The sequence below is a fragment of the Procambarus clarkii genome, chromosome 69 (assembly GCF_040958095.1).
Source record: "Procambarus clarkii isolate CNS0578487 chromosome 69, FALCON_Pclarkii_2.0, whole genome shotgun sequence".
Lineage (NCBI taxonomy): Eukaryota > Metazoa > Arthropoda > Malacostraca > Decapoda > Cambaridae > Procambarus > Procambarus clarkii.
The window spans coordinates 25,958,399-25,975,460 of NC_091218.1; the positions used below are offsets into that span (position 1 = coordinate 25,958,399).

Consider the following 17,062-nt stretch of genomic DNA (forward strand, 5'->3'; position numbering starts at 1 on the left):
CCTCGGGGCGACCCGTGAATGGGCTGACAACGCCCAACTGAAGCTCAGAGCGATTACTGTGCCGACCAGACGCCAGCGGCTCCAGAGGTGCCGGCCCCAAATCTGGCACTACTGGCTTACGACGACCGAACGAACCCCGAGACCTGGCACGACTGTTCCGGGCAGTACCACCACGGCCCCCCAGAGAACCAACAAGTCCAACATAGGCCAGCAACTCGACGAAACCGCTTGCAGAAAATGCACCACCACAGACTTGTCAAACAGCAACAGACAAAAAGAGGACAAAAATCTAAGAGCCAGGGCCCAAGCCGATTCCAAAGAGTGGACAAGCACCATCTGTCGGCACGCGAGATGAGAAGCAAAGAACAGGGACACCGCCTCCCTCAGAATTGGTGCAAACAACTTCAACAAGGCAGTCGGCGCCCGAGCTGCCGAAGCAAACACACCGGACATCGGCCCAGATCCCAGTTCCTGCACATCCTTGCCAAGCCAGTCCGATGACAGCTCCAGCAGGGAAAAGAAATGCAAGACCGAAGCCAAATGCCCATGGGCACGCAATTCCTCGGCCACCAGGGACGCCGAAAGGGAGAGAACCTGCGTGTGAAGCTGAATCTGACCGTCATCACGAGGAAGTAACGGGGCAAACAAGCATGGTTCGAATCCTCGTCACAACCCTTGTGGATTTGTACATAATAATCTACATGTGGAAAATATTAAGAGGGACTGATTCCAAACCTGAACACTGAGAATATTTGTAAAGCTCATTTTGGAGACATTCATGTATCAACATGTCAAGCAGGCCATAAGAATGAGGGAAGGGGATGTTCTGTCAGTACTGGATCTAATATTCACCAAGAAAGAAGAAGAGGTGTTTGACATCCAGTACCTTCCTCCCTTGAGAAAGAGTGATCATGTCCTATTGGACATTATATACGCTTTGCGATATAATCTAGCAGAGAATGGGGACATTAATACAGTTGATAAACTCGATTTCAAGAGAAGACACTATGGGGAACTTAAAAAAATTTTCATGAAGGTATAATTGGACGGACTTGTTGTTAGGCAAGGAAGTACTGTAAATGAGATGTATGCCAAATTTTGTGAAATATACGATGAAGGCACACAAACATTCAGTCTGCAAACAGAGATGCAGACCTAGGAAACAGGGTTGGTTCAACAGAAATTGTGAGAGGGACAGAGATCAAAAGACACAAGTATGGTATCATTAAAGGAAGAGGGCCAAACGCCCAAACATACCAGTGATGCAAAGATGTGAGAAACAACTATACGTCAGTAAGGAGAGAGGCAGAGAGGAACTTTGAGAATGGTATAGCAGACAAATGTAAATCAGATGCAGGCCTTTTCTATAAATTCATTAAAAGCAAGCTGCAGGTAAAGGATAATCAGAGGTTGTAAATGGGAGACGGATACATGGAAAATGAAAAGGAAAAGTGTGAAACATTAAACAAAAAGTTCCAAAGTGTGTTTGTACAAAATGAGATCTTCAGGGAACCAGACACAATAAGAATTCCAGACAGAGAAGAACATAGAGTACATAGAGGTGTCTGGAGACGAAGTGAAAAAATGCTCTTGGAGCTAAGTAAGAACAAAGCAATTGACCCAGATGGAGTTTCACCTTGGGTTCTGAGAGAATGTGCACCTGAGCTCAGCATTCCACTTCAGCTGATTTTTCAGACATCCCTGTGTACAGGGGTTGTAGCAGATGTGTGCTACATCTGCCTATTAGGCAGATGTAACACAAAATCACAAAAGATTAGGCAAAAATCACTCAGCCTATTAGGCAAATCGGGAATTGCATAGTAGGCCGAGAAGTGCATTCTGGCTACTAGGTACGATATATATATATATATATATATATATATATATATATATATATATATATATATATATATATATATATATATAATATATATATATATATATATATATATATATATATATATATATATATATATATATATATATATACATATATATATATATATGTCGTACCTAATAGCCAGAACGCACTTCTCAGCCTACTATTCAAGGCCCAATTTGCCTAATAAGCCAAGTTTTCATGAATTAATGTTTTTTCGTCTACCTAACCTACCTAACCTAACCTAGCTTTTTTTGGCTACCTAACCTAACCTTACCTATAAATATAGGTTAGGTTAGGTTAGGTAGGGTTGGTTAGGTTCGGTCATATATCTACGTTAATTTTAACTCCAATAAAAAAAAATTGACCTCATACATAGAGAAAAGGGTTGCTTTATCATTTCATAAGAAAAAAATTATAGTAAATATATTAATTCAGGAAAACTTGGCTTATTAGGCAAATCGGGCCTTGAATAGTAGGCTGAGAAGTGAGTTCTGGCTACTAGGTACGACATATATATATATATATATATATATATATATATATATATATATATATATATATACATATATATATGTATATGTATACATATATATATATATATATATGTATACATATATATATATATATATATATATATATATATATATATATATATATATATATATATATATACATACATACATACATACATACATACATACATACATACATACATACATATACATACATACATATACATACATATACATACATATACATACATACATACATACATACATACATACATACATACATACATACATACATACATACACATGAAAACAAATAAAAATGGGCAGAGAGCACCACACAGGCCAGACGTAGAAGACAACAAGAAAGCCCAAAAACTGCACCAAAAGGCCCACCTCGACAACAAAAACCCAAAGCCCCGGCACAACCATTTACAACACGTGCCAAGACCCAAAAAGATCAGCCTGCAAGCCAGGAAGACCCCGCAACCCCAGAAGGCAGAACCGGGTCACACATGAGGTAACAAAACCCCCTGAACCCACAAAGGAGGCCCAAGGGGAAGAAACCTCCAGAACGAAACCAAAGCACCCAAAGGAACCCGGAATCAAACCCGATGGAGCCCGAACTACCACATTTCCTGGCAGAAATCAGAAAGAGCAGAGCACAGCACCCAGACAGAACCCCTGGGAAATGGCCAAAACGAACCGAAAACCTAGGGACAAGGTGTGGGAGCAAGCATAAACAGACAGGGACACTGAGCCCAAACCCCAGAGCCCAGACCTAAAACAGACAGAAAATGCAAAAAACAGATATAAAAACCAACACCCAAGTGTTCCCAGAGGAACAAAAGATGGGCAAAACACCCCAGAAAAACAAAGAAATGGCAACAGAAGGATAAAACCCCTGAAAGGAGGAGAAAACTCACCCACGCACCCTCGCTCACACACCCAAATGGAATCAATACAGGAAGAGGCCGAACCCCCAAACATACCAGCGATACAAAGATGCGAGAAACAACTACACGGCAGTGAGGAGAGAGGCAGAAAGAAATTTTGAAAAAGGGATTGCGGACAAATGTAAAACAGAACCAGGTCTATTCTATAAATTCATAAACAACAAATTGCAGGTAAAGGATAATATTCAGAGGTTGAAAATGGGAAATAGATTCACGGAAGATGAAAAGGAAATGTGTGAAACACTAAACGAAAAGTTCCAAAGTGTGTTTGTACAAAATGAAATCTTTAGGGAACCAGATACAATAAGAATTCCAGAGAACAACATAGAACACATAGAGGTGTCTAGAGACGAAGTGGAAAAAATGCTCAAGGAGCTCGGTAAGAACAAAGCAGCTGGCCCAGATGGCGTTTCACCATGGGTTCTGAGAGAATGTGCATCTGAGCTCAGCATTCCACTTCACCTGATCTTTCAGGCATCCCTGTGTACAGGAATCGTAGCAGACAGGTGGAAACAGGCTAACATAGTTCCAATCTACAAAAGTGGCAGCAGGGAAGACCCCCTCAATTATAGACCTGTATCATTGACAAGTGTAATAGTGAAAGTATTGGAAAAACTAATCAAAACTAAATGGGTAGAACACCTAGAGAGAAATGATATAATATCAGACAGACAGTATGGTTTTCGATCTGGAAGATCCTGTGTATCGAATTTACTCAGTTTCTATGATAGAGCCACAGAGATATTACAGGAAAGAGATGGTTGGGTTGACTGCATCTATCTGGACCTAAAAAAGGCTTTCGACAGAGTTCCACATAAGAGGTTGTTCTGGAAACTGGAAAATATTGGAGGGGTGACAGGTAAGCTTCTATCATGGATGAAAAATTTTCTGACTGATAGAAAAATGAGGGCAGTAATCAGAGGCAATGTATCAGAATGGAGAAATGTCACAAGTGGAGTACCACAGGGTTCAGTTCTTGCACCAGTGATGTTTATTGTGTACATAAATGATCTACCAGTTGGTATACAGAATTATATGAACATGTTTGCTGATGATGCTAAGATAATAGGAAGGATAAGAAATTTAGATGACTGTCATGCCCTTCAAAAAGACCTGGACAAAATAAGTATATGGAGCACCACTTGGCAAATGGAATTTAATGTTAATAAATGTCATGTTATGGAATGTGGAATAGGAGAACATAGACCCCACACAACCTATATATTATGTGAGAAATCTTTAAAGAATTCTGATAAAGAAAGAGATCTAGGAGTGGTTCTAGATAGAAAACTATCACCTGAGGACCACATAAAGAATATTGTGCAAGGAGCCTATGCTATGCTTTCTAACTTCAGAATTGCATTTAAATACATGGATGGTGATATACTAAAGAAATTGTTCATGACTTTTGTTAGGCCAAAGCTAGAATATGCAGCTGTTGTGTGGTGCCCATATCTTAAGAAGCACATCAACAAACTGGAAAAGGTGCAAAGACATGCTACTAAGTGGCTCCCAGAACTGAAGGGCAAGAGCTACGAGGAGAGGTTAGAAGCATTAAATATGCCAAAACTAGAAGACAGAAGAAAAAGAGGTGATATGATCACTACATACAAAATAGTAACACAGGAATTGACAAAATCGACAGGGAAGACTTCCTGAGACCTGGAACTTCAAGAACAAGAGGTCATAGATTTAAACTAGCTAAACACAGATGCCGAAGAAATATAAGAAAATTCACCTTCGCAAATAGAGTGGTAGACGGTTGGAACAAGTTAAGTGAGAAGGTGGTGGAGGCCAAGACCGTCAGTAATTTCAAAGCGTTATATGACAAAGAGTGCTGGGAAGACGGGACACCACGAGCGTAGCTCTCATCCTGTAACTACACTTAGGTAATTACACTTAGGTAATTACCCAGGCGCCGGTAAACAAACCGCAGCACTCCCGGTGGCCAAACGGGGAGTTATCCTCAGAAAAGAAAATGGCCACCAACCAAGGAGCCGTGACTGATGCAATAGAGCTGAAAACATGCCAGCAAATGTGGGAAGTAAGCAGACTAGAGGAACGAAAAACCCCGCCCAGAAGCAGAAGACCCAGGCAGGGGCAAACAGCCCCAGAACTGCAAGCGGGCATCTCCCACAGCCCCGGGAACCCGCAACAGAGGCCCTGGGGCCGAGCCGTCCTCCACGCCCTCTGCCCTTAAAAAAAAGGAAGAGTCCATGGGGAAGGCAGCAAAGAAAGGGCTGCTGGTAAGACCCGGTAGCCTTGGCAGGAGGAACAGGCTCGAAAACCTCCGTCAGCAACCTGAACAGGGCAGCCCTCGAAGCCGCCCGAGTCTCGACACCAACTAAACCCTGCCCCGACCCCGAAACCCGCAGACGGTCAGGAGCTGGGAACAGGGAGGGGAAAGGGACAACAGCACCAAACCAAAACAGGGCAACTCTGGGGCATCCAGGTGGGAAACCAACCTAGCGTGTTGCAGCAACCTAAACCGAGCTTGCAATGCAGATGCTGCCTGTACTCTGAACAGTAAGGACATCAGGAGAGTACTGGAGAACAAGCAGAGAACACAACTCACAAGACTCCTGGTCAAGGTGTCAGTGATCCAACTGGCAGCATGACGGAGGTAAAAGTGGCGACTGTCACCCGGAGACAAGGGAACAGCAACCAATGAACCAGCACAAGACGGGTTGGAACCCGGAAGACATATCTAGTGGTCCACCGAGCCTCAGCGGGGTTTTCCAGGGCCCGTAGGCTGACTACTACGGGAAGCCCTGGCAAGGTGTTGCTAACTGGTTAAAACCCAAAACTTACATAGGGTAGATGCAACATTGAAAATCCCTGCGACGTGTACAATCACGGGGGCCTAGCAGAGGGCCACCAAACACTATCAGTGGAACTACAGCCACATTAGGCAGACCCCCCCCCCCCCCCACTAGGCAAATTAAAATAAAAACGAAAGAAAAACCCCGCAAAAGTACACCGTCCCCAGAGGCAACAGGAACTGGTCGCCGCATAGGTAGCAGGTCGTGCAACACCTTGACGCCCTAACCAGCACAATACTAGTCCCTACCCAAGGCTAAACAAGGGCCCCAAGCCCCAGCTGGCCCGAAGGATGAGGCAAATGCCGAGCAGCAAGAACCTCTACGGGAATGGTTCCCGAACGCCCCAGGGAAGACAACCCTGTCACGCAGGGGCAGTATTCACAGGGAGCTTAGGGAAGGAATCCCCTAAGCGCATGCAGCCCCAGTACTGATGAGGAACACCTGGCCACCGCACAACACTTGGCAGTGAACGCCACGAAGGCAAACACCACCTAGGAAATTGAGGCCAGAGAAGCATCTGTCCCGGTTGACATTAGCTTACAAACTGAAGTGCTAGGCAGCTGGCGCGATGAGATCTGGCCCCCCCTCCCTCACCCTCTCAGGGAGGAGAAGGCTGCGCGGATGAGCAGCGCGGCAGTAAAGTATGATGTTTGCTTGTTTCCTTGGAATTTTAGGAAGTTTCTACCTCTCTGTTCGTTTTTTTGTTTTAGTTTCTTACCACGCAGGGTTTGTTTTGTTATGCTTACCTTCCTGGGTGCCTAACCCCAGTCAATGGCAGATAAGGAAAAACCCCAACCACAAGGGGGTTTTCCAGCCACTGCTCCCTGAAACCTCTCTGAAGGGGCCAGGGTCTGGCACTGGTCCCTGGCAGGTCTGAACTCCATAGCTAATGTCCCGGTCTAATATAATATACATTACCCCGATAAGCTCTAGGGAGATGTAGGGGCTCCCCTCAGAAAAGGCTTCTGACAGAGTTACACAAAAGAGGTTGTTCTGGAAACTGGAACACATTGGAGGGGTGACAGGTAAGCTTCTAACATGGTTGAAAAAATTTCTAATAGATAAATGAGGGCAGTAATCAGAGGCAATGTATCGGACTGGAGAAATGTCACAAGGGGAGTATCACAGGGTTCAGTTCTTGCACCGGTGATGTTCATTGTCTACATAAATGATCAGCCAGATGGAATACAAAATTATATGAACATGTTTGCTGATGATGCTAAGATAATAGGAAGGATAAGAAACTTAGATGATTGTAATGCCCTTCAAGAAGACCTGGACAAAATAAGTATATGGAGCACCACTTGGCAAATGGAATTTAATGTGCATAAATGTTATGTTATGGAATGTGGAATAGGAGAACATACACCCCACACAACCTATAAATTATGTGGAAAATCTTTAAAGACTTCTGATAAAGAAAGAGATGTAGGGGTGGTTCTAGATAGAAAACTATCACCTGAGGACCATATAAAGAACGTTGTGCGAGGAGCCTATGCCACGCTTTCTAACTTCAGAATTGCTTTTAAATACATGGATGGCAAAATACTAAAGAAATTGTTTACGACTTTCGTTAGGCCAAAGCTCGAATATGCAGTGGTTGTATGGTGCTCATATCTTAAGAAGCACATCAACAAAATTGAAAAGGTACAAAGACATGCTACTAAGTGGCTTCCAGAACTGAAGGGCAAGAGCTACAAGGAGAGATTAGAGGCATTAAATATGCCAAAACTTGAAGATAGAAGAAAAAGAGGCTATATGATCACTACATACAAAATAGCAACAAGACTCAATAAAACTGATAGGGAAGAATTCCTGAGATCTGGAACTTCAAGAACAAGAGGACACAGACTCAAGCTAAGGAAACAAAGATGCCACAAATATATTAGAAAATTTTTTTTTGCAAACAGAGTGGTAGATGGTTGGAACCAGCTAAATGAGGTGGTGTTAGAGGCCAAAACCGTCAGTAGTTTCAAAGCATTATTTGACAAAGAGTGGTGAGAAGACAGGACACCACGAGTGTAGCTCTCATCCTGTAACTACGCTTACAGGGTAACATGTAAGCACTTAAAAGTAAGCGAAATGATGATTGCCAATCCACATGAAGTTGGCATAATAGCACTGGAGATCTGCAATCAGGATGATAAACTAATAATCATAAATGCATATAGTCCACTGCCATGCAACACATGGACAAAGGAGAAGCTGGAAAATAAATGAGAGGGGTTTATAACAATAATGAAAGAGATTATAATGGGAGCGGATAAAGATAGATCACAACTGTTAGTAATCGGAGACTTCAACTTCAAATCCACAGACTGGGAGGCAGACCTGCAGATTCATAAACCTCATCCTGGCAACATTCATGTATCAACATGTTAAACAAGCTATGAGGATGAGGGAAGATGTTCCTTCTATACTGGATTTGATATTTACCAAAAGAGTAGAAAAGATATTTGATATTCAGTACCTTCCTTCCTTCCTTCCTTCCTTGGGTAAAAGTGACCATGTCTTTTTGGGAATAAATAATGCAATGCGCTATAATTTGGAAGAAAATGAGCAAGTTAAAGCAGTTGAAAACCTGATTTCAGGAGAGGACATTATGGGGGGAACTTAGAAATATCTTTAAGGAATGTGACTGGAAAGATTGGCTGTTAGGCAAGGAAGTAAATGAAATGTATGTCAAGTTTTGTGAAATATATGATAAAGGCTCAAACAAATTTATACCAAAGCAGATATGTAGAACTAGGAAACAGGATTAGTTCCACAAAAAGTGCGAGGGGACCAGTGACCAAAAGATTCAAAAATGGAATCAATGCAGGAAAAGGCCAAACTCCCAAATATACCGGCGATACAATGATGTGAGAAACAACTACACGGCAGTGTTTAGAGAGGCAGAAATATTTTTTGAGAAAGGGAGAGCGGACGAATGTAAAACAGAACAAGGCCTATTCTATAAATTCACCAACAAATTGCAGGTAAAGGATAATATTCAGAGGTTGAAAATGAGAAACAGATTCATGGAAAATGAAAAGGAAATGTGTGAAACATTAAACAAAAAGTTCCAAAGTATGTTTGTACAAAATGAAATCTTCAGAGAACAATAAGAATTCAATAAGAAATCACAATAAGAATTCCAGAGAACAACATAGATCACATAGAGATGTCTAGAGACAAAGTGAAACAAATGCTCAAGGAGCTAAGTAAGAACAAAGCAGTTGGCCCAGGTGAAGTTTCACCATGGGTTCTGAGAGAATGTGTACCTAAGCTCAGCATTCAACTTCAACTGATTTTTAAGGGATCCCGGTCGGCCGAGCGGACAGCACACTGGACTTGTGATCCTGTGGTCCCGGGTTCGATCCCGGGCGACGGCGAGAAACAATGGGCAGAGTTTCTTTCACCCTATGCCCCTGTTACCTAGCAGTAAAATAGGTACCTGGGTGTTAGTCAGCGGTCACGGGCTGCTTCCTGGGGGTGGAGGCCTGGTCGAGGACCGCGGGGGACACTAAAAGCCCCGAAATCATCTCAAGATAACCTCAAGATAAGATCCCAGTGTACAGAAGTCCTAGCAGATGTGTGGAATAAGACTAACATAGTTCCAATCTACAAAAGTGACAGTAGAGAAGACCCCCTTAATTATAGACCTGAATCATTGACAAGTGTAATAGTCAAAATATTGGGAAAAAAATCATTAAAACTAAATGGGTAGAACACCTGGAGAAAACTATATAATAAGACATACAGACAGTATGGTTTTTGATCTGGAGGATCCTGTGCAACGAATTTACTCAGTTTCTATGACCCATCAAAACCGTCAGTAATTTCAAAGCATTATATGACAGAGTGCTTGAAAGACGGGACACCACGAGCATAGCTCTCATCCTGTAACTACACTTATGTATACTTAAGTAATTACATGAAACCAGTAGGTATGGCTGGATGTGCAAAATAGCCCCAATGAAAAGTGGAGGTGCAATAGGTATGATGAGGGAGAACACTTTCAACATCAAGGGCCCAAGACTTTTCAACACTCTCTCACTACATATAAGGGGCATAACTGGCCAGCCTCTCAGTGTTAAAGAGATAATTCAACAAACACCTCCAAAGAATACCTGATCAACCAGGCTGCGATGCATACATCAGGCTGCAGGCAGGCAGCCATGTCCAACAGCCTGGTTGACCAGATGACCAACCGAGAGGCCTGGACGAAAACGGGCCACAGAGCCCTTGATTCCCCGAACCTCCACAAGGTTCCAGAGTTCCTTGCTTCGAGGTTCCTTGTAGGTTTCCTACAAGGTAAGTAGGAAAGAAGATGTGTTAGCCTTCATTCATTAATGTACATTCAATAGTATGGCGACAAAAACTTAACTGTGTTGCAGAGGGTATGTTAGGATTTGTTGTGCATTTTAAGCTCATATTGCTCTGAACTGACTGGTCTTTAGCAACATGGATAATGGAGTTGCATAGACCTGTAGTCTATGAACCAATTTTCCTGTGGATAATACCTAATATATTAGCACTGAGTACATCAATGAATAAACAATATGAAAGCTAATAAATCTGTTTTGCAGTAATAAAGCAATAATATTGAAACAGTTAATAATTATGTCCTTACTTTAATAGTTGCAAAATATATTTCTCCTTTGTACTGGAATGCCACCAAATTCTGTTCTGCTTTTTTCACTGCAGGCCGCACAAAAATCATCCAATTACTGCGCTCTTCTTGTTGAGTATCAAGTAGTAAGTAGTTCCCTTCCTCTTGTGTTATCTTGAAAACAATGCCAAACCTGTGTAACAAATGATTCAATTTTGACCTAAGCTATCAAATAATAAATCAGCGAGAATCATGGTAATGTTAAGAATAAAAAAATCTAAATAAAAAGAGCCAGATAAAGGATGAAAAAACCAGCGTTGAATGTAATGCAACGCCAGTTTCTGGGCAAGCCCTGGAGGCTCCTTGAAGCTATTCCACTGATATAGTGCTATCCTATTTAGGGTCATCAGTCACATAGTTCTTGTTGCCTACCGAAGACAAGAACCAAAACCTGGCCCCCTTCAGAGTGACACAGGGAGCAGTGGCCTATGAACACATTGCATTTAAAGTATATTATACTTGCCATCGACCAAGAAAGGCACCCAAAAATATAGGCGAAGCAAAACAAACCACAGTTTGGTTAGAAATGCAACCTATGTTCTCAAAAGATCAAAATAACTCCTCAGGAAACAAATCAAACAAGCAACACTTTGTCCAACTAGCCCCCCACTGGTTAGTGCCACCCCCCCCCCCCCCCCCAAAAAAAGGGGGCAGGTGGCCCGAGTCAGCCAGGCACCTCACCTCTCAGATCTTGAATGATGAAACTGCCAACCATAGAGAAGGAGAGAGAGAGCCTCTGTGCCTAACCCAGAAACTGGCCATTTATTTCATTCAACACTGGTTTTCTCTGGGGAGCCCCGTCAGCTTCCTGAAGCTATCTGAATTGAAAGGTGCTATATTAGTTTGGGGTCATCAGTCACAGGAGTTCTTATGCCTACCGGAAACCACGAGCCAGAACCTGGTCCCCTCAGAGAGTAGCAGGGAGCAATGCCTATGAGCACTTTACATTTAACCACTGTGATGCTCCGCGTTTATTGTGAAATTCTCCCTGTATGCCGAAAATGAAGTGTTTGCCAAAATAATTTTGTTCTTTGTAAAATCATAAATTCCCTTCCCTGAACATGTACATGTAAATAAAAAAATATAAAATTCTACTTACTTTGGCTGTGGGAACATGGACAAAGTGGGGTGTGACGTCATCACTGGCTGTTCACCAATGCGTAAAGCTTACAGACGTAGTCACGCGGGCCATTCAAGCCTCTCGAATTGCCACCATTATATTTACAATTATTTTTTTTCTATGTATTTTCAATGTATTATAATTTTTTTTATCGTATATGATGCAGTTATGTCCTTTACAATATGTATACAGTAGAACATTCATAATGTTCCATAGAACTGTGATCATGTGTCAGTAATGTAAAATAATGTTTTACATTATTTTTTGTGATACTGATAAATGTGCCAGTAATGTAATGTTTTTCTTAATAAATGTTTATTGTTGCAATATTACGTGTTCAAAATATTTTATACAGTACTAAAATTACAATACATACTGTATGTACAGTTTCACACACTATTTATATAGTAAGACACTCAGTACTTCGGAAGCAAGTGATAATCAAAGAAGCAGTCCATGGTACACATCACAACTTTGCTCTCGGTGCACTAGGTACAAACAGATTTTTGCTTCCTATTTCTTTGCTTTGTGTGCTTGCAAATAATGCACTCATGTACACCCTTGGCCTTAGTACCAGTAGGTGGTATGTAGCCAAGCTTGTGAAGTGTAAGGTAGTCTTGAAAAGATTATAGGAAAAGATCAATTTGTAAGGTAGTCTAGAAAAGATAACTTTGTAAGGAAGGATTGAAAAGAATCAGGTATTCTGGAAAAGCTTCAGGTATTCTGGAAGAGATTTAGCTATTCTTGAAAAGATCACTTTGTAAGGTAGGATTGAAAAAATTCATGTATTCTTGGAAAAATCTAGGAAAAGCTCAATGACAAAATTCTGTCCTGGTATCACTCATATCTTCACCTGTATATGGGAAAGTGGGTGCAACACCAACATCAGAATGATCAAATTGTGGTTTGTGTTACAAAATTATCAGAGTCCTCCCTCGCGAATTCACCAGTGCTCCTTGTACTGGTATCACCACCACTGGCACAAACACATTCATGGAAGCCGCTAACACACTGTTTAGTCATGCCACTTGTATCAGACACATCATCACTGAACCCAAAAAACGATCCATATATAGTATCATCTCTAAAAATTGGAGATAACATAGGTGAGCATGGGTGGTGCTCAGCTACTACTGGATATGCTCACTGTATCATCCTCATTGGTGCTGTGTCACTTGTATCAGAACCTTGTGTTGAGTACTTATTGTGCCTAGCTTCATCAATATCATTACCTACTTGATACCTGCTTGATGGGGTTCTGGGAGTTCTTCTACTCCCCAAGCCTGGCCCGAGGCCAGGCTTGACTTGTGAGAATTTGGTCCACTAGACTGTTGCTTGCAGCGGCCCGAAGGCCCACATACCCATCACATCCTGGTTGGTCTGGCACGCCTTGAAGAAAACAATCTAGTTTTCTCTTGAAGATGTCCACGGTTGTTCTGGCAATATTTCTGATGCTCGCTAGTAGGACGTTGAACAACCGCGGACCTCTGATGTTTATCCAGTGTTCTCTGATTGTGCTTATGGCACCTCTGCTCTTCACTGGTTCTATTCTGCATTTTCTTCCATATCATTCACTCCTGTACGTTGTTATTTTACTGAGCAGATTTGGGACCGGTCCCTCCAGTATTTTCCATGTGTATATTATTTATTATCTCTCTCGTCTCCTTTCTAGTGAACACATTTGGAGAGCTTTGAGATGATCCCAATAATTTAGGTGCTTTATCTCGTCTATGCGTGCCATATATGTTCTCTGTATTCCCTCTATTTCAGCAATCTCTCCTGCTCTGAAGGGGGAAGTGAGTACTGAGCAGTACTCAAGATGGGACAACACAAGTGATTTGAAGAGTACAACCATTGTGATGGGATCTCTGGACTTGAAGGTTCTCGTAATCCATCCTATCATTTTTCTGGCTGACGCAATACTTGCTCCCTAAACGTTAGGTCTTCGGACATCATTATTCCCAAATCCTTGATATGCTGTTATGCTGTTTTCCTACTATAGGCAGATTCGATTGTGTTTTTGTACCCTGTATTATGTTTCAGATCCTCATTTTTGCAGTATCTGAATACCTGGAATTTATCATTGTTAAACATCATGTTATTTTCTGCTGCCCAATCGAAAACTTTGTTAATGTCTGTTAGTAGTTTTTCAATGTCTTCAGCAGAGGTAATTGTCATGCTGATTTTTGTATCATCTGCAAAGGATGACACAAAGCTGTGACTTGTATTTTTATCTATATCTGATATGAGAATAAGGAACAGCAGTGGTGCAAGGACTGTACCTTGAGGTACAGAGCTTTTAACTGCACTCGGACTCGATTTTACTTGATTGACTGTTACTCTTTGTGTTCTGCTCAACAGGAAATTGAGCATCCTACTTTACCAGTTATACCCATTGACCTCATTTTGTGTGCAATCACTCCATAATCACATTTGTCGAATGCCTTTGCAAAGTCTATGTATACAACATCTGCATTCTGTTTTTCTTCTAATGCCTCAGTGATTTTGTCATAATGATCAAGTAGCTGTGAGAGGCATGATCTTCCTGCTCTAAATTCATGTTGGCCTGGATTGTAGAGGTCATTGGTTTCCATGAATCTAGTGACCTAGCTCCTGATCACTCTCTCAAATACTTATATTATGTGGGATGTTAGTGCAACTGGTCTATAATTCTTTGCCAATGCTTTGCTACCTCCCTTGTGCAGAGGGGCTACGTCTGCTGCTTTCAGCGCATCTGGTATCTTCCCTGTGTCCAAACTCTTCCTCTACACTATACTGAGTGCCTGTGCTACTGGCACTTTACATTTTTTTATAAATATTGAATTCCATGAGTCTGGACCAAGGGCTGAGTGCATGGGCACATTGTCAATTTCTCTTTCAAAATCTGATATGCTCGTGTTGATATCAGTTATATTTGCAGGTGTTTGGATATCACTCATAAAGAAATTGTCCGAATCTTCCACTCTCATGCTGTTTATTGGAGTGCTAAACATGTCCTCATACTGCCTTTTTAGGATTTCACTAATTTCTTTGTCATCCTCAGTCTATGAACCTTCACTAATACTAATAGGTCTAATACTGGCAATGGTTTTTGCTTTTGATTTAGCATATGTGAAGAAATATTTTGGGTTTTTCTTTATTTCTTGAATTGCTTTCTGTTCTAGTTGCCTTTCTTCAGTCTGATAGGAATGCTTCAGTCTCTGTTCGATTTCTTCAATCTCCCTGTCTAAATTATTTCTTCTTTGTATGGAGAGTCATGTCTGCTTAAGCATTTCCATTAATTTCTTCCTTCTTTTGTAATGTCGTCTGTGTTCTTTTTCTACATTTGACCTCTTTCTGGCTTTCCTCAAAGGAACATGTTTCAGACTTCATATGCTTCAGAAGTCAGTTTTTCTATTCCTTGTGTAGGATTTTTATTTCTTAGAACATTTTCCCATTGATGACGAACGCTGGTTAGAGTAACGTCAACACCACATGGTGGGGTCGCGCTGCTTCTTGCACATTCTTAGACGCCTCCGACGATGCACATAAATTATGTTGTTCTTGTTTAAAGATGCTAATGATGCTGGGATATAAAAGGGTGACTGCTGAGATGTTGCAAAGCATTGACGTTTTTGTAGGAAAAAAGAAATGAAATGTCTGATATACAACAAATGTCAAAAAGGTTCGTTCGGTGTTCGGCAGATAGGCTGCTCCATTATAACACTCTTTCTTTGTTTCAAATGTGTTCCATTTGTTTTGTATTTGTCATTTACGTCTCAATAATGGAGAAGCCTATCTTACATACACTGAATAAACCATTATGACATTTTCCTTTCTTCAAATGTGTTCAATATTTATTATTCATTTGTCTTATAGCAAAAGGTTCGTTCGGTGGTCGGCAGGTAGGCTGCTCCATGTTTCTTACATACAAAAAACGTAAATAATAAAAAAAATGAAGAATTTTGAAAACCAGTACAAATGTCAAAAAGGTTCGTTCGGTGGTCTACAGGTCGGCTGCTCCATGTTTCTTAACACTTTCGCGCTTTAGATTAGAGATAACTCGTCGCCGTTTTCTCTTACGATTCCGCATAACAGCCGAGTTTTCTCGTCCATCGAAAAAATATTTCTATAAATTCCATTTTTTAACAGAAATGGATGGGGATACTTTTGTTTTGTAGGGAATTTATTTGCGAATGTTTTGGTACCAGAATGAATATTATATCACATAAACTTCTATGAGTAAAAAAAAAAATACACAAAGTATGTTTGGGGGTGTGGCGAGCGTGTGGCAGTGGGTTCCCTTTAGCCGTTGATATATCCAACACGTGGGAAATATTTGTATGTGTTATGTATATGTCTGTGTAGGGAATTTTACTGCGATCACTGTCATACAAATTATAAAATGTTTCAACAAGTATAAACATGACAAACATCAAACGAACAAAAACAATGCGTTCGTTTCTGCCGCGAACGCATACTGAGCGACGTGGTTCTATATTTGGCGCTTCTCTTACACATGCTTTGTACAAATGTTATAAAGTTCATCTTATAGAAAATTTTATTGCGAACACATTGGTATAAAAAAGAAATACGTACATAGAAAAGTAGGGTTAGGAAACGTATAAACTTTCCAAGCATGATTTCCCCCCTGTGTTTTCGCCAGTGCGCTCGCGGCTAACTACTCTCCACTTCACACACTCTTGCGGGTGGGCAATTACCTATATTAAACATTCACATGCATATGCCCGTGTAGAGAATTTTATTGCGATTCCAATGATACCAAAATTAGCGATGTAGGACAACTGTAGGCTTCGCAACCATTAAGAAAGTGGAAACATTTTGTTGCTGTTTGGCGCTCTCGGCGAGTGATCTGCATAGTTTTTTATTTGGTGTTGATACTCCTTATGCTTGGGCGGCATTTTATAGGTATGCTCTTATAGACAATTTCATAGCGAACACAGTGATACCAAATTTAAATACGTGCGCCTTCAATTATTGTCAGGACAGTCAAAAGAGTGTACACTTTTCGGTCTTACCGCGTAGGCGCGCGAAGTGCCGAAAGCATCTGGGGTATTGTTTTTTTTTGAGCGCCGAGAGCGCGAAAGTGTTAAATAAAAAAATAAAAAAACGAAAAATA

General features: G+C 41.2%; 1 protein-coding gene across 4 annotated transcripts in view; it reads right to left on the minus strand.

Annotated features, from left to right (window-relative positions):
- LOC123772181 (zinc finger protein PLAG1) overlaps positions 1–17,062 on the minus strand; it is a 294,636-nt gene that overhangs the window by 32,004 nt on the left and 245,570 nt on the right. For all 4 annotated transcript variants that reach the window (XM_045765236.2, XM_069311295.1, XM_045765235.2 and 1 more), the window contains one exon: positions 10,785–10,956. In XM_045765236.2, the coding sequence (XP_045621192.2) occupies positions 10,785–10,956 (172 nt within the window). The remainder of the gene's footprint in view (positions 1–10,784; positions 10,957–17,062) is intronic.